Source organism: Hyla sarda, chromosome 9, assembly GCF_029499605.1.
Source record: "Hyla sarda isolate aHylSar1 chromosome 9, aHylSar1.hap1, whole genome shotgun sequence".
Classification (NCBI taxonomy): Eukaryota; Metazoa; Chordata; class Amphibia; order Anura; family Hylidae; genus Hyla; species Hyla sarda.
In genome coordinates, this window is record NC_079197.1 from 17,827,690 (window position 1) to 17,846,694 (window position 19,005).

General features: G+C 43.2%; 1 protein-coding gene across 11 annotated transcripts in view; it reads right to left on the minus strand.

Moving 5' to 3' along the window:
* IQSEC2 (IQ motif and Sec7 domain ArfGEF 2) overlaps positions 1 to 19,005 on the minus strand; it is a 227,854-nt gene that overhangs the window by 13,590 nt on the left and 195,259 nt on the right. For 10 of the 11 annotated variants that reach the window (XM_056541237.1, XM_056541235.1, XM_056541234.1 and 7 more), the window contains 5 exons: positions 17,726 to 18,112; positions 10,444 to 11,321; positions 2,372 to 2,533; positions 1,246 to 1,368; positions 984 to 1,150 (listed from right to left, as the gene is read on the minus strand). In XM_056541237.1, the coding sequence (XP_056397212.1) occupies positions 984 to 1,150; positions 1,246 to 1,368; positions 2,372 to 2,533; positions 10,444 to 11,321; positions 17,726 to 18,112 (1,717 nt within the window). The remainder of the gene's footprint in view (positions 1 to 983; positions 1,151 to 1,245; positions 1,369 to 2,371; positions 2,534 to 10,443; positions 11,322 to 17,725; positions 18,113 to 19,005) is intronic. The other variant, XM_056541238.1, reaches the window with a different exon arrangement.

The window sequence follows — 19,005 nt, forward strand, 5'->3', positions numbered from 1 at the left end:
TACAAAGTGAGTATATAGCCACAAAAGAAATATGGCGTTACTCGAGAGCTCAGTTTCCGAGTGAAATTGAGTATAAAAATTCAGCTACAAAATTCAGATGCAGCAGCAGCCTCCCATTGTCTTTAATGGGATTATGCTGCACCGTGAACAGGGCAGAATTTTTGTCAAGAAAAATTTGGCAAAAGGAAATTCAAATACAGATTCCACAGAAAGAGGACAAGCGGGGCTCTGTACACCGAGGACAAGCGGGGCTCTGTACACCGAGGACAAGCGGGGCTCTGTACACCGAGGACAAGCGGGGCTCTGTACACCGAGGACAAGCGGGGCTCTGTACACCGAGGACAAGCGGGGCTCTGTACACCGAGGACAAGCGGGGCTCTGTGCAGCCCTGCTTGTCCTTAGTGTACAGAGCCTTGCTTGTCCTCAGTGTACAGAGCCCCGCTTGTCCTCGGTGTACAGAGCCCTGCTTGTCCTCTGTGTACAGCGCTCCGCTAGTCCTCGGCGTACAGAGCCCTGCTTGTCCTCGGTGTACAGAGCCCTGCTTGTTCTCAGTGTACAGAGCCCTGCTTGTTCTCAGTGTACAGAGCCCTGCTTGTCCTCGGTGTACAGAGCCCTGCTTGTTCTCAGTGTACAGAGCCCTGCCTGTCCTCATTTCCTGTATTTGGACTCCTCAAGGAGACACACAGGCAACAGCTGCAGGGACAGCATTTTTTTACCCAAAAATATACACATTTTTTTACCAATGTATATTACAAATATACATGCAATGATATTATCACGTGATGACTTCTCAATAGGATTTGCCATAACTTGCTCATAGGTCTGATCATGTGTGCATAAAGTTCTATTACCATGGAAGCCTATGGATAAAGGACGCCACTGACATTATCAGGAGCTTTTCCCCAATGTTTAAACTGAGGCCATTAATCTGACAAGAATGGATTCCAACAGCTTCTCAAAACACCCAATGGTTCATTTCTTACCTCGCAGGTTCTTGATGAAGTCATCCAGTTTCATTTTGCGCTCAGCTTTGACGCTCGGACTGTACATGTCAGTGTTGAGGAGAATGATGGCAAATGCCAATATAAATATGGTGTCCGGGTTCCGAAACTGGCGAACCAAGGCGGGATTGCACACACAGTAACGCTGGCTGGGAATCATTACAGAGAGACAGACATGTCAATGCTGAAGTGGTTTAAGGGATAAAAGTATGTGGCAGAGAGGAGAATGTGATAGAGCAGTCACCTGAACGCCTCAATGAGCCTTTCTACCTTCTGTGCTTCCCCTTGAACACGTATGTGAGCCTGAAACTTCCGCAGGGCATCATCCAGATCCATGTTGGAGAAATCCATTTCATCCACCACACAGCTGAAAATACAAGAGATCCATTACAAGCGTAAATATTCTGAACATTTTATGTCTGAGTTTGTCATTTCACCAAAATCATAATAATAATATGGGGCTGTACATAGAGATGTAGCAGAGCTCAGTTAGTCATCTATTTCATTTGTCTATTGCCCTTAGAGCAGTGTTTCCTAGCGAGTGTGCCTCCAGCTGTTGCAGAACTACAAAATTCCAGCATGCCCGGACAGCCGAAGGAGGCACACTGGCTAGGAGACACTGACTCAAAATTTAGTCATTGATAATCATTGGCTGCTCCCGTAGACCAGTATTTCCTAGCCAGTGCGCCTCCAGCTGTTGCAAAACTACAACTGCCAGCAAGCCCGGACAGCCTTTGGCTGTCCAGGCATGCTGGGAGTTGTAGTTTTGCAACAGCTGGAGGCGCACTGGCTAGGAAACACTGATGTAAGGTATAGGCTGTCCAGGCATGCTGGGAGTTGTAGTTTTGCAACAGCTGGAGGCACACTGATTGGAAAACACTCGTGTAGTCTACCTGTACACTACGTGGTGTTGGCCCATGCGTTCCAATTTTTGTAAAGTGTCCCTATGTTTACTTAGGGTCACAGTACAATTCTTTTCCTTGGGAAACACTGTGATCCTCCGCAGACAAGATGGCAGTTCTCATTAATAAGACACATACTGCTCTCTCCCAGCATGCCAGACCTCCTGCATATCCTCATCCGCTCACACAAGATGTCACGCATTCTCGTTCCAGGACGCCCCTCTGCTCTTAGCCAAGGAAGCGCAGTTCAGCACATCCTGATCTAACAAACACGAAATGGAAAGACCCTTCTTCTCCGGGGAAATAGCCTCCCCACCAGGGTGCCTCCAGCTGTTGCAAGACTACAACTCCCAGCATGCCCAAACAGCCATGCTGGGAGTTGTAGTTTTGGTACAGCTGGAGGCCCCCTGGTTGGGAAACACTGTCCTGTACAATATCCCCCTTGTACATGTAGTCCGGCACGCTTACTCTAAAACATCCCGGTTAAACTGTTTCTGGCGGTTTCCGAGGAATTCTCCGATCATCTGCCGGCTGAGGCCTTTCCTCTCCAGGATGAAATGTGCCACCCCCACGGGGGTATCGGATAGGAAGCCCCTCTCAATCAAGTACTGGATCCCTTTTTCTGGCTTTCTGTGGTGAAAAAAAAAAAAAGAAAAATTGAGATTTAGTGTAGGAAATCAACTTTACATCTAAAAGTAATAGATATGTAACACATCTAAAGATCCTAAGTATGAAAAGCAAAACTTTAGTTCAAACACACTGGTTTGGTCGACAGCTATGTCAATGGATACTAAAATACACGTGCATGCTCAGCTCAGAGGAGCATTCGTGTGTTCCGAATGGATGAAGCCAGGGCTTGATGAATATGTTATGCATCTAGGGGCCAGCGGGAAAAGTTAGAAGCCAGGATAGTGCAGGTCACATAATGCAATGCAACACCTCATCTCTCCCTGTGTCACAGTAATTAGTGTCCCCTCATCTCTCCCTGTGTCACAGTCATTAGTGTCCCCTCATCTCTCCCTGTGTCACAGTCATTAGTGTCCCCTCATCTCTCCCTGTGTCACAGTCATTAGTGTCCCCTCATCTCTCCCTGTGTCACAGTCATTAGTGTGTCCTCATCTCTTCCTGTGTCAGTCATTAGTGTCCCCTCATCTCTCAGTGTTACAATCATTAGTGTCCCCCTTATCTCTCCCTGTGTCACAGTCATTAGTGTCCCCTCATCTCTCCCTGTGTCACAGTGATTAGTGTCCCCTCATCTCTCCCTGTGTCACAGTCATTATTGTCCCCTCATCTCTCTCAGTGTTACAATCATTAGTGTCCCCTCATCTCTCCTTGTGTCACAGTCATTAGTGTCCCCCTCATCTCTCCCTGTGTCACAGTTATTAGTGTCCCCTCATCTCTTCCTGTGTCAGTCATTAGTGTGTCCTCATCTCTCAGTGTTACAATCATTAGTGTCCCCCTCATCTCTCCCTGTGTCACAGTTATTAGTGTCCCCTCTTCTCTCCCTGTGTCATAGTCATTAATGCCCTCTCATCTCTCTGTGTCACAGTCATTAGAGTCCCCTCATCTCTCTCAGTGTTACAATCGTTATTGTCCCCCTCATCTCCCCCTATGTCATAGTCATTAATATCCCCTCATCTCCCAACATGTCTTAGTCTTTAGTGTTCCTCTTAATTTTGGCTCTGTCCCAGTCATTAGTGTCCCCTTATTTCCATATGTCACTCATTAGCATCCCCTCATGTGTCACAGTTATTAGCGTCCCCTCATCTCCCCGTGTCAGTCATTAGTAACCCTCCTGTGGCTCTCCGGCTGTTGTAAAACTACTACTCCCATCATGCCCTGACGGCAGAGCCACAGGTTTTGGAACACTGTTATAGGGGATGCAGGTGTAGTAGGCCCAAATGAAGTGGATCCAAAGGCCCCTCTGCCCCATAAAAAGATGCAGGTATTACAGTACATATTGCAAATGTTAAGTGAGGACCTTGCTATTACAAAAAGGGAGACCTACAGGGGAACCCCGACAGCAAGTGTTCTATTAATCTACAGTGCAACTACTGCAAAACTTAAGTATAGTGGTCCCTCAAGTTACAATATTAATTGGTTCCAGGACGACCATTGTATGTTGAAACCATTGTATGTTGAGACCAGAACTCTATGGAAACCTGGTAATTGGTTCTGAAGACCCAAAATGTCATCCAAAAATAGGAAAAAGTGAGGATTAAAGAAAAATAAGTAGATAACTAATATAGAAAATGCAAATCTTTACATATAAAAGTAAGAAAGATCTGCTGGGAGCTGTAATCACTGTCTATGTCAGTGTTTCCCAACCAGGGTGCCTCCAGCTGTTGCAAAACTACAACTCCCAGCATGCCCGGACAGCCAACGTCTGTCCGGGCATGCTGGGAGTTGTAGATTTGCAACAGCTGGAGGCACCCTGGTTGGGAAACAATGGTCTATGTAGAGGACAGAAGCTTCTTCAGGGTCCTATACAGTACACAGTGTCCCAAATGGAGCCACTCTTACTTGGTGTCCAAAGGAGCAGCTAACCCTGGCACAGGTAAGGAGTAGTACAGAACTTGTAGTTCCTCCCTGTACTGTAGGGGGCACTACCAGACAGCCAGTCAGTGCATGCACTTCAGTAATAGAGGTGATTTGCCAGTAAAATGCCCATTCTGATTGGTCAGTTCCTCCAGTTGTGACGCAATTCACAGATCTGGACTGTCTGTACATTGTATGTTGAGTCTGGTTTCAAGTTACAATGGTCCAGAAAAGACCATTGTATGTTGAAACTATTGTATGTTGAGGCCATTGTAAGTTGAGGGATCACTGTATTACACACTGTTTCATAAGTGATCGCCATCTTTAAATGACAGTGTTTCCCAACACGGGTGCCTCCAGCTGCTGCACAACTACAACTCCCAGCATGCCCGGTAAGCCAAAGGCTGTCCGGGCATGCTGGGAGTTGTAGTTTTGCAATAGCTGGAGGCACTCTGGTTGGGAAACACTGTTACGTGAGCTCTGATCAAGCCAAAATCTAGACTTAGGGGGTTCTCATTGAGGTTTACTATGTTGTCGGAGGTGGAGTTCTGTTTTTCTACTTATTTTAACCTCCAGGGTGGTGAACCATTAACAGGAACACACGTGCTAAATAACCTGACACACAAAATTCCTTATATGACAGCTTTTAAAGGATATAGCACCTGCTCTTCCATGAATCAGCACCATACAATGCCCTAATGGACCATAACAATTAATCAATCACTTTTATAAGGGTATGACAGGTCTGCTGTCCCAATAAAATGTCATTTTATTGCATCTTGTATTTTATGGGTGATCATGTAGATTAGTGGACTCCAAACTGTGGCCCTCCAAATGTTGCAAAACTACAACTCTCAGCATGCCCGGACAGCCAACGGCTGTCCGGGCATGCTGGGAGTTGTAGTTTTGCAACAGCTGGAGGCACCCTGGTTGGGAAACACCAGTTGGGAAACACTCTCAGCATACCCGGGCAGCCAACGGTTGTCTGGGCATGCTGGGAATTGTAGTTTTGCAACATCCGGTGGGCCACAGTTTGGAGACCACAGATCTAGAACAATGATTAGCCGTAGGGAAGCATCACACTATGTATTATCTTCTAGATCCCCAAACTGTGGCTCTCCAATTGCAAAATATAGCAGTGCCTGCACTTGTAGTTAGGTCCAAAGCCAACTGCAAAAGTTTTATATATATATATATATATATATATATATATATATATATGACATATATATCTGGTGTGGATCAAGGGGTGGTCTTCTGGAAAGGTCTCATTGTATTTCTATGGCTTAAGGAGCCTGTACACCTTTGAAAGAGGTCAACTGAATATCTGTACTCTCTCCCAAACCCCCCCCCCCCAATACATATGAATGTTAAATGGGCACTTATTAAAACTATTTTTTGCTATGGCACTCCTTATGGTAAACAAAAAACCTTTCTAATGTACTTTACTTAAAAAAAATAAAAATAAATGTCTATGTTTTTTTTGTGTTTAAAAAAGCTGCAACTAGGTGTCTCCCTACTTGTCCAGAGCACATTACCCCCCCCCCCCCATTTCTTGCACAGACTTTGGACTCCTGCTGGCCTGGTAGAAGTCCAAAATCAGGAAATGCTGAGAGGGTGTGTGTACAGCCTTAACCAATCATAGCTCATCTCACACTGAACTGCTCTGGGCTGTGTGCAGCAGAGTGAGGGAGGAAGTTCTCCCCTGTATGGCTTCAGATGATGTCACGCCTGCTGGGGAACGCCCCTTCCCAGTCTGTGAATCTGACTGAGCAGAAAATACAGAGCAATATAAAGGTAGAAAACTAAAATAAAAATAAACGCAGGGAGGATTATAACACTTAACAAGATTACGAGAGGTACTCTTTAAGCTCGGAATTTGAATGGATAAAGGAGGGGTCATACTCCCCTGGTGGTGGCTTAAAGGAGAGGCGGAGATACAAGATACAATGCACGAGAAGAGCCGGAGCACCGTGCAGGAGATCGTGGGGGGGGGGGGGGGGGGGGGTTCACAGCAGTTGGACCCCCGAGATCTAACACTTATCTCCTATCCTTTGGATAGGGGATATATTTTACTAAACTGGATAACCCCTCCAACACTCCATTTCCAAAAAAACTTGCCAGTAGAAATAAAACACGCCCAAACATTATGCGCAAATGTGACACCATGTGAATTCTTCTTATTTCGTTCATACATTTCCTTATGCCACATGCAAATAAGGCACCTGGCCCTGCTTACCTGAACACAGAAAGAACTTGTGTTACCCGACCACATACAGTGTTATAAAGAATAAAAATGCAAGTGTATACAGACATACAACAATTTAAATAGGCACTGTCACTTTAAAAAAAACTTAACTGAGAGGTCGCAGAGACAATGTGGCTGCATTGCAGTTACATTGCGGTTTGCCTCTCATGCTGAGAGTTGTAGTTTAGGAACAGCAGGAGGCACACTGGTCGGGAAAAACAGCTATATGGGATTTTCAAGCTGTATGAATGTAGAGTACTTGGCACAATGCAAAATAACCTGGCTAAATTAAATTAAAAAAACCTCAAACTAGATATGACAAAAAAACAAATTCTTTTGGAGCCCCCAATTGGTTCTCAATGCAAAAAATATCAATGCAAAGTTGATATCATGTATCACCAGCAGATGGCAACACATACCCGTATCATGGGGAGGAGTCCAGATACAAAGAACAGGTGCAGGATACACTTTTCCCATTTAAAGTGAACATGTCACCAACACGTCATCCCCTATGGCAGAAGTCCCCAATCCCCAGTCCTTAAAGGGGCACTCTGGTGGAAAACATTTTTTTTTTTTTTTTTTTTTTTTATTACAAACTGGTGCAAGAAAGTTAAACAGATTTGTAAATTACTTCTATTTAAAAAATCTTTACCCTTCCAGTACTTATCAGCTGCTATATGATCCACAGGAAGTTCTTTTCTTTTTGAATTTCCTTTCTGTCTGACCACAGTGCTCTCCGCTGACACCTCTGTCTATATCAGGAACTGTCCAGAGAAGGATTGGTTTTCTATGGGGATTGGCTCCTACTCTGGACAGTTCCTGATACGGACAGAGGTGTCGGCAGAGAGCACTGTGGTCAGACAGAAAGGAAATTCAAAAAGAAATGAACTTCCTGTGGATCATAACAGCAGCTGAAAAGTACTGGAAGGATTAAGATTTTTAAATAGAAGTAATTTACAAATCTGTTTAACTTTCTGGCACCAGTTGATTTAAAAAAAAAAATAAAAATGTTTTCCACCGGAGTACCCCTTTAAGGCCCACCAAGAGGCCAAGATTTTTTTTTTACCCTGTTCTTTTCAATGGTGAAACTGACATAAAAAGAAATGTTGGTAGGCCTTGAGGACTGGGTTGGGGACCACAGCCCTATGGACTACAAACATCTAGAGGACGCATTTAATGTATGTTGTGGGCATTATTGCTGTTGTATATAAAGTCTTCCACCAAATAATGGAAGCTTGGAAGTCATCACCTCCAGGGCAGTGCAGCTCAGAGACATCACTTTAAAGCATACCTGTCATAATACTTCCTAGATAAGGGTTTCCCAACCAGGGTGCCTCCAGCTGTTGCAAAACTACAACTCCCAGCATGCCCGGACAGCCAAAGGCTGTCCGGGCATGCTGGGAGTTGTAGTTTTGAAACAGCTGGAGGCACCCTGGTTGGGAAACACTGTACTAGATCGTGCAGATACTTTACACGTCTTTTTCGTGTATCTTCTGTATTTGGTTAACAAATCCCTCTGTTCTGCTGCTCACTCATTCTGACATCCGCTGCTCAGGAAGAGGCGTGTCCGAGGAAAGCATTGAGCCTGCCCTCACTCAACATGTATTCCCTTCCTCCCTGAGTCTGCTGTGCAGGGTCTTAATATTCAATCGTAGCAGGCTGCTCTGTAACCCCTTCCTCTATGCTGCAGTTTGATAGGACAGGAATGAGCACAGAGGAGTGCTAGTCCCGCCCTCACTTCCTAGACTTTGTCCCTGCCTGTGCTCCAGCTAAGACAAAGATGATGCTGCAGCCGGACAGGATTATGTTCTGGATGGTATGGGGACCCCTAGTGGTTTATTTTTTTTTTACAAACTATGATTTCTATAAAAGAAGATCACATTATTTAGGAAGGGTATTAGAAAGGTTAATGTTTTTCCAAGATGTACAGACCCCCAATTTTTTTTGAATTTTACATTGAATTTTTTTTATTTTTTTTTGGAGGGGGGGGGGGGGGTGGGTCATCTAGTTTAGAGGACACAACATCTAACATCATACACATCAGGCTGTGACATATAGAAATCCCAGGGACCCGCAACAGGGTGTTTACATTGTATGATTTAAAGAAAAATGGAGGCAAACAAATCAAAATATACCCACATGCCACACCACTCAAGTGCCATAAAGAACGGAATGGAACACCACCTCAGTGATTGACTCGGCCCACCAGTGGAATTGCCTTTGGGGCCTAATCCACAATTTTTTTTTGGCAGAATTCAGTCTAAAACCGCATTGCCGTCAATGGAGACGACGCATGCTGGCATGGCCATAGAGCCAATTCATTACAGCGGCGTCTGCTAGTGTGCACATACCCTCTATCGTGAGCTTCTATTAGGCTGGCATGTGTCAGTAAAACCATCTTTTGCTGCATGGAATAGTGCAGCAGACGGCACCATAAAGAGGCATCAAAAAATACCCTGTGCGTTATTTTAGTTACAATGGCTACCTATGGGTGATGGATGCCATGGTATGCTTACAACAGTGTTTCCCAACCAGGGTGCCTCCAGCTGTTGCGAAACTACAACTCCCAGCATGCCCGGACAGCCGAAGGCTGTCCGGGCATGCTGGGAGTTGTAGTTTCGCAACAGCTGGAGGCACCCTGGTTGGGAAACACTGGCTTACAAAATGGCAAAAGTTGAAGGTATACGTTGGAAGCACCTACTGACTATGACACTGTAAAACGCAATGTGTAAAAAGCATTGGTCTCAAAATTAATTAAAATTAAATAAAATAAAAAATTAAAAATTAAATTAATTAAAACCGATATTAAATAAAATAAATAAAATTAATTCAAATTAAAGGGGTTATCCAGGAAAAAAAAACTTTCTTTTTTATATATATCAACTGGTTCCAGAAAGTTAAACAGCTATGTAAATTACTTCTATTAAAAAAAATCTTAATCCTTTCAGTACTTATGAGCTGCTGAAGTTGAGTTGTTCTTTTCTATCTAAGTGCTCTCTGATGACACCTGTCTCGGGAACCGCCCAGTTTAGAAGCAAATCCCCATAGCAAACCTCTTCTAAACTGGGAGGTTCCCGAGACAGGTGTCAGCAGAGAGCACTTAGGCAGAAAAGAACAACTCCACTTCAGAAGCTCATAAGTACTGAAAGGATTAAGATTTTTTTTAATAGAAGTCATTTACAAATCTGTTTAACTTTCTGGAGCCAGATGTTATAAAAAAATAAAATAAAAAAGTTTTTTTCCTGGATAACCACTTTAATTTTAATTAATTTTAATTTTATTTAATATTGGTTTTAATTAATTTAATTTTATCGGTTTTAATTAATTTAATTAATTAAGTAAAAAACACAAAACCGATATTAACTAAAAAACACAAAACAGATATTAAATAAAAAAAAAAAAATGGCTACGAGAATTATTTGCTTGAACTGTATATGTGACCAAGGCACTAACATACCGTGATGGTAGCTCTTACACCTACGTTCATTCTGCCCAATATTCATGGCTACTTATGTACGCAGATCTATCACAGGAGGTAGGTCAACACTAGATGGAAACTATGTCAAGCATTTACATGCCAAAGATGGATGCAGTGGGGTAAACCGGCTCCAGAAGAGGAACCCTGATCTTTGTCTAGAACACCGGCTCATCAGACCCTCGTAAGTTACCATGATGACAAACACAACCTATGGAGGTCCAATGTACATCACAATATTTCCATGAAAGATGGAGTCAAGCCTCTTCTAGCACCTACTTGTTGAAGAGGTTGAGGCCAATGCGGTACTGTCTCCTCTGCACCACGTCGTTGTTGAAAGCGGGCGAGTCCCAGCTGTGCCTAGTTTCCCTCTGGTACGTCTGCTTACAGAGGGTGTTGGGAGGCTCCCGTAGACTATCACGGGATGAGGAGCCTGAGCTGCAGTTGATGGTTTCGTTGGAGTTGGTGGTACTATTTAGACTTTCATTATCCCCATCAGAGTTTTCCCCAAGTTCCTGTTTCCCATGATGAAGATGCCGCACCCCTCCCATGACGCTTCCAACTCCCACCTGCGTACCATTATTTCCACCTCCAGTGTCCGGGGGTGGAGGTGGAGGGTCTGGGTGGTAATGGCGATGCGGATGAGGGGATCGGGCAGGTCCTTTGTGAGGTGCTTGTTTAAGAGTCCCGTGTGGACTGCAGTTCTCTTGTTCATAAACATTCTGCCTATTGAGAGACCCTCGGTCTGACCTGTCACTCAGGTCCACAGAACTGTCACTGGGGGGCTCAATAGTGAGCAAAGGAAGGTGAGCCCCTCTCATGCGAAAGTCTCTGCACTCCATGCAAGGGGTGCTCCGCCTGCTGCCATTCTCCCGGCTGTCTTCCCGTGAGGAAGAAGTGGCCCAGTATTCTTGTCGGGAGGTCGGTCCTTGTGGAGTGTCCTGATCGGAGCTTGGAGGTCTATCGAGAGAAAGCGGGGATACCGGGACTCCCTCATCCATGTAAAGTGTGACATCACTGAATGAAGTAGCGGTACTGTCTCCATGTTGCTCTTTGCTTTCCCCTTTTTCCAAAGATCCCTTTTCATCTCGCGGGTCAGGGCAGTGCATAGATCGGCAGCTTAGAGCGTCATCTATTGACTCTGCCAGAGACTTGACCTGACAAGAAGGAGAGAAGGAAAAGTCATACCAAGAAACTCATGGACCGTCCCAGACAGGTTCTATCGGCGCTCTCATATTAGGCCTTGTTCACACGGTGGAATTTCTGAATAGAATTCCGCAAAAATATTCCGCTCGGAAATTCCACTGTAGCAGATTCCCATTGAGTTCAATTGGATTCTGCTACACTGTGCACACGGCGGAATTTCATGGGCAGAAGTTTCTGCCGCGGAAATCCCGAATAAACCTGTTCATTGTTTTTTGAAGATTCCGCTTGGAAATGCATTGCCGTCTATGGAGAGTCCTAGCACTACCGGAACATGCAAATGTGAGGAATGTCCGCCTGTGGTTTCATGTTCACGTGAATTCCACAAAAATCCTGTGTTCTCCGAATTCTGATGAAATTCTAACAAATTCTTTAAAGGGGTTATCCAGGAAAAAACTTTTTTTTATATATCAACTGGCTCCAGAAAGTTAAACAGATTTGTAAATTACTTCTATGAAAAAATCTTAATCCTTTCAGTACTTATGAGCTTCTGTTCTTTTCTGTCTCTGATGACACGTGTCTCGGGAACCGCCCAGTTTAGAAGAGGTTTGCTATGGGGATTTTCTTCTAAACTGGGCGTTTCCCGAGACAGGTGTCATCAGAGAGCACTTAGACAGAAAAGAACAACTCAACTTCAGAAGCTCATAAGTACTGAAAGGATTAAGATTTTTTAATAGAAGTCATTTACGAATCTGTTTAACTTTCTGGAGCCAGTTGATGTATAAAAAAAAGTTTTTTTTTCTGGATAACCCCTTTAAATTTTGCTTTAAATGCTTTGTGAATGGGACAGTGGATTTCCATTGAAGTAAATGGGCAGTAAATTTCGGTGGAATTTCGCTGTGTGAACATGGCCTAACAGATAAGTCTGGAAAACACTAGAACAGGGTATTGAGTTACTACGGTGAAGGACCGAACCTAAAATATGATCATAGGATACTAATATTACGTGTTATACTGAACCTAAACTATTCAGATTACGGTAAAGGAAATACGTATTCTGCTTGCAAGCAGCAAGGGTTAAAATAACCGGTTCAGCAATCCAACGAATTAGCGAGATCTCCTTACACTTGTAGCAGTATGACTTGTGCGGACTATTTATGGAGACAGTAAGGGAATTCAGAAGACGGAACTATGTGCAGCGTCTAGAGATGAGCGAACTTACAGTAAATTCGATTCGTCACAAACTTCTCGGCTCGGCAGTTGATGACTTTTCCTGCATAAATTAGTTCAGCTTTCCGGTGCTCCCGTGGGCTGGAAAAGGTGGATCCAGTCCTAGGAAAGAGTCTCCTAGGACTGTATCCACCTTTTCCAGCCCACCGGAGCACCGGAAAGCTGAACTAATTTATACAGGAAAAGTCATCAACTGCCGAGCCGAGAAGTCCGTGACGAATCGAATTTACTGTAAGTTCCCTCATCTCTAGTAGCGTCCTCTATTGGGTTATTAATATCATGTTTAGCCTGTTGAGGGGGCGTTGGCGTCATGTAGACATGGCCGTTCTCAAATTATGCTTTACAGCTGTTGTTTTCAACCTAAGCCACACTCTATTACAGGGTTTCCCAACCAGGGTGCCTCCAGCGGTTGCAGAACTACAACTCCCAGCATGCCCGGACAGCCTCTGGCTGTCCGGGCATGCTGGGAGTTGTAGTTCTGCAATGGTTTCCAACAATACTTTTACGCTTCACTTTAAAGGGGTTCTCCGGTGAAAAACTTTTTTTTTTTTTTTTTAATCAACTGGTGCTGGAAAGTTAAACAGATTTGTAAATTACTTCTATTAAAAAATCTTAATCCTTCCTGTACTTATTAGCTGCTGAATACTACAGTGGAAATTCTTTTCCGTTTGAAACACAGAGCTCTCTGCTGACATCACGAGCACAGTGCTCTCTGCTGACATCTCTGTCCATTTTAAGAACTGTCCAGAGATGTCAGCAGAGAGCTCTGTGTTTCAAAAAGAAAAGATTTTCCGCTGTAGTATTCAGCAGCTAATAAGTACAGGAAGGATTAAGATTTTTTAATAGAAGTAGTTTACAAATCTGTTTAACTTTCTGGCACCAATGGATTTAAAAAAAAAAAAAAAAAAACGTTTTTCACCGGAGTACCCCTTTAAGACTTGGTTCACACAAGTGTAATAGTACTATGGCGACAATTTCTAGCCTGAATGTGGGTCTGGCGATCTGAACTGACACCTATCACTTACGGTCATGGTCTTGGTCTTGTGTCCCTATTAGGCTATGAATAGAGAATTTTTGTTTCGTCATTTATTGTGCCCTCATTTCTCTCCTCCAGTTTTTGTGGCATTTTTCATTACAAGTCATGGAAACTTTCATCATGGGACTTAAAGGGGTATTCCAGGAATAAACTTTTTTTTTTTTTTTTTTTTTTTTTTTTTTTTTTACACATATAGATCAACTGGCTCCAGAAAGTTAAAGAGATTTGTAAATTACTTCTATTAAAAAATCTTAATCCTTCCACTAATGATCAGCTGCTGAAGTGGAGTTGTTCTTTTCTGTCTGGCAACAGTGCTCTATGCTGACATCTCTGCTTGTCTCGGGAACTGCACAGAGTAGAAGAGGTTTGCTATGGGGATTTGTTTCTAAACTGGGCGGTTTCCAACACAGGTGTCATCATCAGAGAGCATTTAGACAGAAAAGAACAACTCAACTTCAGCAGCTCATAAGTACTGAAAATATAAAGATTTTTTTTATAGAAGTAATTTGCAAATCTGTTTAACTTTCTGGCACCAGTTGATCAAAAAAATTAATAAAGTTTTCCACCGGAGTACCCCTCGGCTTTCAGGGCATGCTGGGAGTTGAAGTTTTGCAACAGCTGGAGGCACCCTGGTTGGGAAACACTGCCCTAATGTGAATAATGCTTTTCTGTATTAACCAAATCGGACTACTTTTAACCCACGATTGGGTTGGAATTTGTGTCTGTATTACAGAAGTGTGAATGCGGTCTTAAAGGGAATGTATCACCTAGATTTTTACCTTTTTTTTAATTTTTTTATTTTCATTTTTTTAACTGATCTGAGCCAGATACTGAAATATGCTTTTTTTCTAATCTGTTTTTATTTTCTTAGTTAATTCTTTTGTACATTATTATGGGGGCTGCTATCTTGCCTGAGATGAATGTGAAAGGTGTCTGGGTGTGCCCTATGACATGTCTAGAGGTCATTCAACGGGGAGGGGAAGGCTGAGCTCTGAGCTTCAGATATTGTGAATGGTGTCTTATCTATATACTGGTATTAACAAGCAGGGTATGTTATGGGTTTCAGCGAAAATCAGCCAAGGCTGAAACCATGGTGGGACATACAATATTTTGTAAAGGTATAGAGGAAAATATAGACCAGTGGTCTCCAACCTGCAGACGTCCAGATGTTGCAAAACTACAACTCCCAGCATGCCCAGACAGCCAACGTTTTGCAACAGCTGGAGGTCCACGGTTTGGAGACCACTAACATGTCTGGATCCCATAGACCAGTGGTCTCCAACCTGCGGACCTCCAGATGTTGCAAAACTACAACTCCCAGCATGCCCGGACAGCCGTTGGCTGTCCGGGCATGCTGGGAGTTGTAGTTTTGCAACATCTGGAGGTCAGCAGGTTGGAGACCACTGATATAGACCTTATGGCTTCATTGTCTTTAAGAGGTTGTCCAATATTAGAAAAACACTGCTGCTTTATCGCAAAAACAACACCACTCCTTTCCACAGGCTGCGTCTGGTATTGCACCTCGGCTCCACTAAAGTGAATGAGACCCACAAGGAGTGGTGCTGTTTTTTTTTGAGGGGGGGGGGGAACTCCGGCGGAAAACTTTTATTTTTATTTTTTTAATCAACTGGTGCCAGAAAGTTAAACAGATTAGTAAATTACTTCTATTAAAAAATCTTAACCCTTCCAGTACTTATTAGCTGCTAAATACTACAGAGGAAATTATTTTCTTTTTGGAACACAGTGCTCTCTGCTGACATCTCCGTCCATTTTAGGAACTGTCCACAGCAGCATATGTTTGCTATGGGGATTTTTCTCCTGCTCTGGACAGTTCTTAAAATGGACAGAGATGTCAGCAGAGAGCACTGTGCTCGTGATGTCAGCAGAGAGCTCTGTGTTCCAAAAAGAAAATAATTTCCTCTGTAGTATTCAGCAGCTAATAAGTACTGGAAGGATTAAGATTTTTTTTTTTTTTTTAATAGAAGTCATTTACAAATCTGTTTAACTTTCTGGCACCAGAGCCACCGGAGTAACCCTTTAAAGCCCAAATTTTGTCCTCAGATTTATAACAAAACTATATATATATATATATATATCTATCTGCTCATGGTATACTGGCTAGAAATAATCAGACTGTAGAGAGGGAACAATAAATTGATGTATTCATTTCTGCAAATGTAAAAACACAAAAAGGGTAGCTGGGTAGGGGGGGGGCTCACAAAAGTTTAGCAGGAGGAAGACAAATGTAGCTATATCGTGCGCTATGACACAGCTAGGCGAGAGAACACAATAGGAATATATATATATATATATATATATATATATATATATATATATATATACATTAAAGTTGATCCATCACTTATATATGAGACAGTCATTCCACTGGATGCCCCGCACTCCTTAGGCCTTGTTCACATCTCGTTTTTTGTTTCGGTTTAACTTGTGACCTATATGTTAAAATGGAAGCGGGTGACGAACGTCTAAAAGGCGCCACCCGTCACCAATGGGATCCGTTGAGCATATAGGTCATATGATGTATCCATTAAATGGATGTCATAGTAGCCTTTGGGTGAAGGATGCCAACTAGGTGTCATCTGTTACCTATAGCAGTGGTCTTCAACCTGCGGACCTCCAGATGTTGCAAAAACTACAACTCCTAGCATGCCCGGACAGCAAAAAGGCTGTCCAGGCATGCTGGGAGTTGTAGTTTTGAAACAGCTGGAGGCACCCTGGTTGGGAAACACTGTACTAGATCGTGCAGATACTTTACACGTCTTTTTTTGTGTGTATCTTCTGTATTTGGTTAACAAATCCCTCTGTTCTGCTGCTCACTCATTCTGACATCCGCTGCTCAGGAAGAGGCGTGTGTCATCTGAAGGTCTATATCAGTGGTCTTCAACCTGCGGACCTCCAGATGTTGCAAAACTACAACTCCCAGCATGCCCGGACAGCCGTTGGCTGTCCGGGCATGCTGGGAGTTGTAGTTTTGCAACATCCGGAGGTCCGCAGGCTGAAATCACTGGCATAGAGTAACACGTAACTGCAGGATCTGACTGCACAAGAGTTGTCTGTAGTCTGTAACCATGGAGATACACAAGCCTGCTTGCTGGGAGTTGTAGTTTTGCAACAGCTGGAGGTCCGCAGGTTGAAGACCACTGGCATGGAGTAACACGTAACTGCAGGATCTGACTGCACAAGCGTTGTCTGTAGTCTGTAACCATGGAGATACACAAGCCTGTTTGCTGGGAGTTGTAGTTTTGCAACAGCTGGAGGTCCGAAGGTTGAAGACCACTGTCCTATAAGGCTATTACTGCATCGGTATCAGATAGGCCATTAAAAAGCTTATAAATAATACAATGACTACTTGATAAATGCCATAGAACGGCATCGGTCGCCATGAACTTTTTGGCATCCATTTTTCAATTCTAACCCTACCCTATCCCATACTTTAGGGGGTATACAGATGTACAGCAGCCAACAGGACACTGTTTTTGCCTCCTTTGGTCTACTGTACCGGACATCAGGCATTCACGCTAAATATAGACAAAATACGTGACGTGAACAGGGCCATAGCCAGTCTATTAATTCAACAGGAACTGGCAACACGAGCAATAAAGCATCAGGTACTTAAAGGGGTATTCCAGGCCAAAACTTTTTTTTTATATATCAACTGGCTCCGGAAAGTTAAACAGATTTGTAAATGACTTCTATTAAAAAATCTTAATCCTTCCAATAGTTATTAGCTTCTGAAGTTGAGTTGTTGTTTTCTGTCTAACTGCTCTCTGATGACTCACGTCCCGGGACGTGACATCATCATTGAGCAGTTAGACAGAAAACTTCAGAAGCTAATAACTATTGGAAGGATTAAGAAGTAATTTACAAATCTGTTTAACTTTCCGGAGCCAGTTGATATATATATAAAAAAAAGGTTTTGCCTGCCTGGAATACCCCTTTAAGTTATGACTTTCTTAAAACAAAAATGTCTGTCTCTATATGTGTAGATGGTGGGTTGGCTTTAATTGTATGACGTGAGAGCCATAGACTGACTCCTTAATACAACATTACAAAAAATACAAGACTAGGATGTCCCCTGTATTTGTGCTTCTCTTACGGGTTTCGCCTCTTCCTGGGAATAACACTCAGCCTCACCTGTTTGGAGAAGGTATCCTCCAGCTCTGTGATCTCATTGGAAAACTCCCCCGAGGTGTTGATCGAATCGCCGTCAATACCGCTGCAGGAACCCACATACTGGAGACCTCGCTCCCCCTGCCCACGACATGCAGCTACCCCTTCGTCCAATGACACAGGTTTGCCCTGGAAGTATGGGACGCTGTGGGTCTTGTCGTACTCCTCAAAGGAGTACTGCATGCGCATGTTGGATAGGATGATCCGACGGGACATGCGGCTCTCAGAAGCAGAGCTGCGGAGACGTTCAAAGTTCTTATTCATGCGATATTGTCTGAATGCGGTCTGGATGGTGCGAGCGGCCCGCCGGCTGAGGAAATAGCCCCCATACTTCCTCTCCAGCATTTCCACCTACATCAGGAGACAGGTAGAGTGTGTGTGTAAGAGAGGGCCCGAGGACACAACACAGGGTAAAGAGACACGTGGTTAAAGGGGTTCTCCAGGAAAAAACTTTTATATAAATATATATATATATATATATATATATATATATATATATATATATAAATCAACTGGCTCCAGAAAGTTAAACAGATTTGTAAATTACTTAACTTCAGGAGCTCATAAGTACTGAAAGGATTAAGGTTGTTCTTTTCTGTCTAAGTGCTCTCTGATGACACGTGTCTCGGGAACCGCCCAGTTTAGAAGAGGTTTGCTATGGGGATTTGCTTCTAAACTGGGCGGTTCCCGAGACACGTGTCATCAGAGAGCACTTAGACAGAAAAGAACAACTCAACTTCAGCAGCTCATAAGTACTGAAAGGATTAAGATTTTTTTTTATAGAAGTCATTTACAAATCTGTTTAAAGGGGTACTCCGGTGAAAAACTTTATTTTTTTAAATCAACTGGTGCCAGAAAGTTAAACAGATTTGTAAATGACTTCTATTACAAAATCTTAATCCTTCCTGTACTTATTAGCTGCTGAATACTACAGTGGAAATTCTTTTCCGTTTGAAACACAGAGCTGTCTGCTGACATCACGACCACAGTGCTCTCTGCTGACATCTCTGTCCATTTTAGGAACTGTCCAGAGTAAAAGGAAATCCCCATATCAAACATATGCTGCTCTGGACAGGTCTAAAATGGACAGAGATGTCAGCAGAGAGCACTGTGCTCATGATGTCAGCAGACAGCTCTGTGTTCCAAAAAGAAAATAATTTCCTCTGTAATATTCAGCAGCTAATAAGTACAGGAAGGATTAAGATTTTTTAATAGAAGTAATTTACAAATCTGGTTAACTTTCT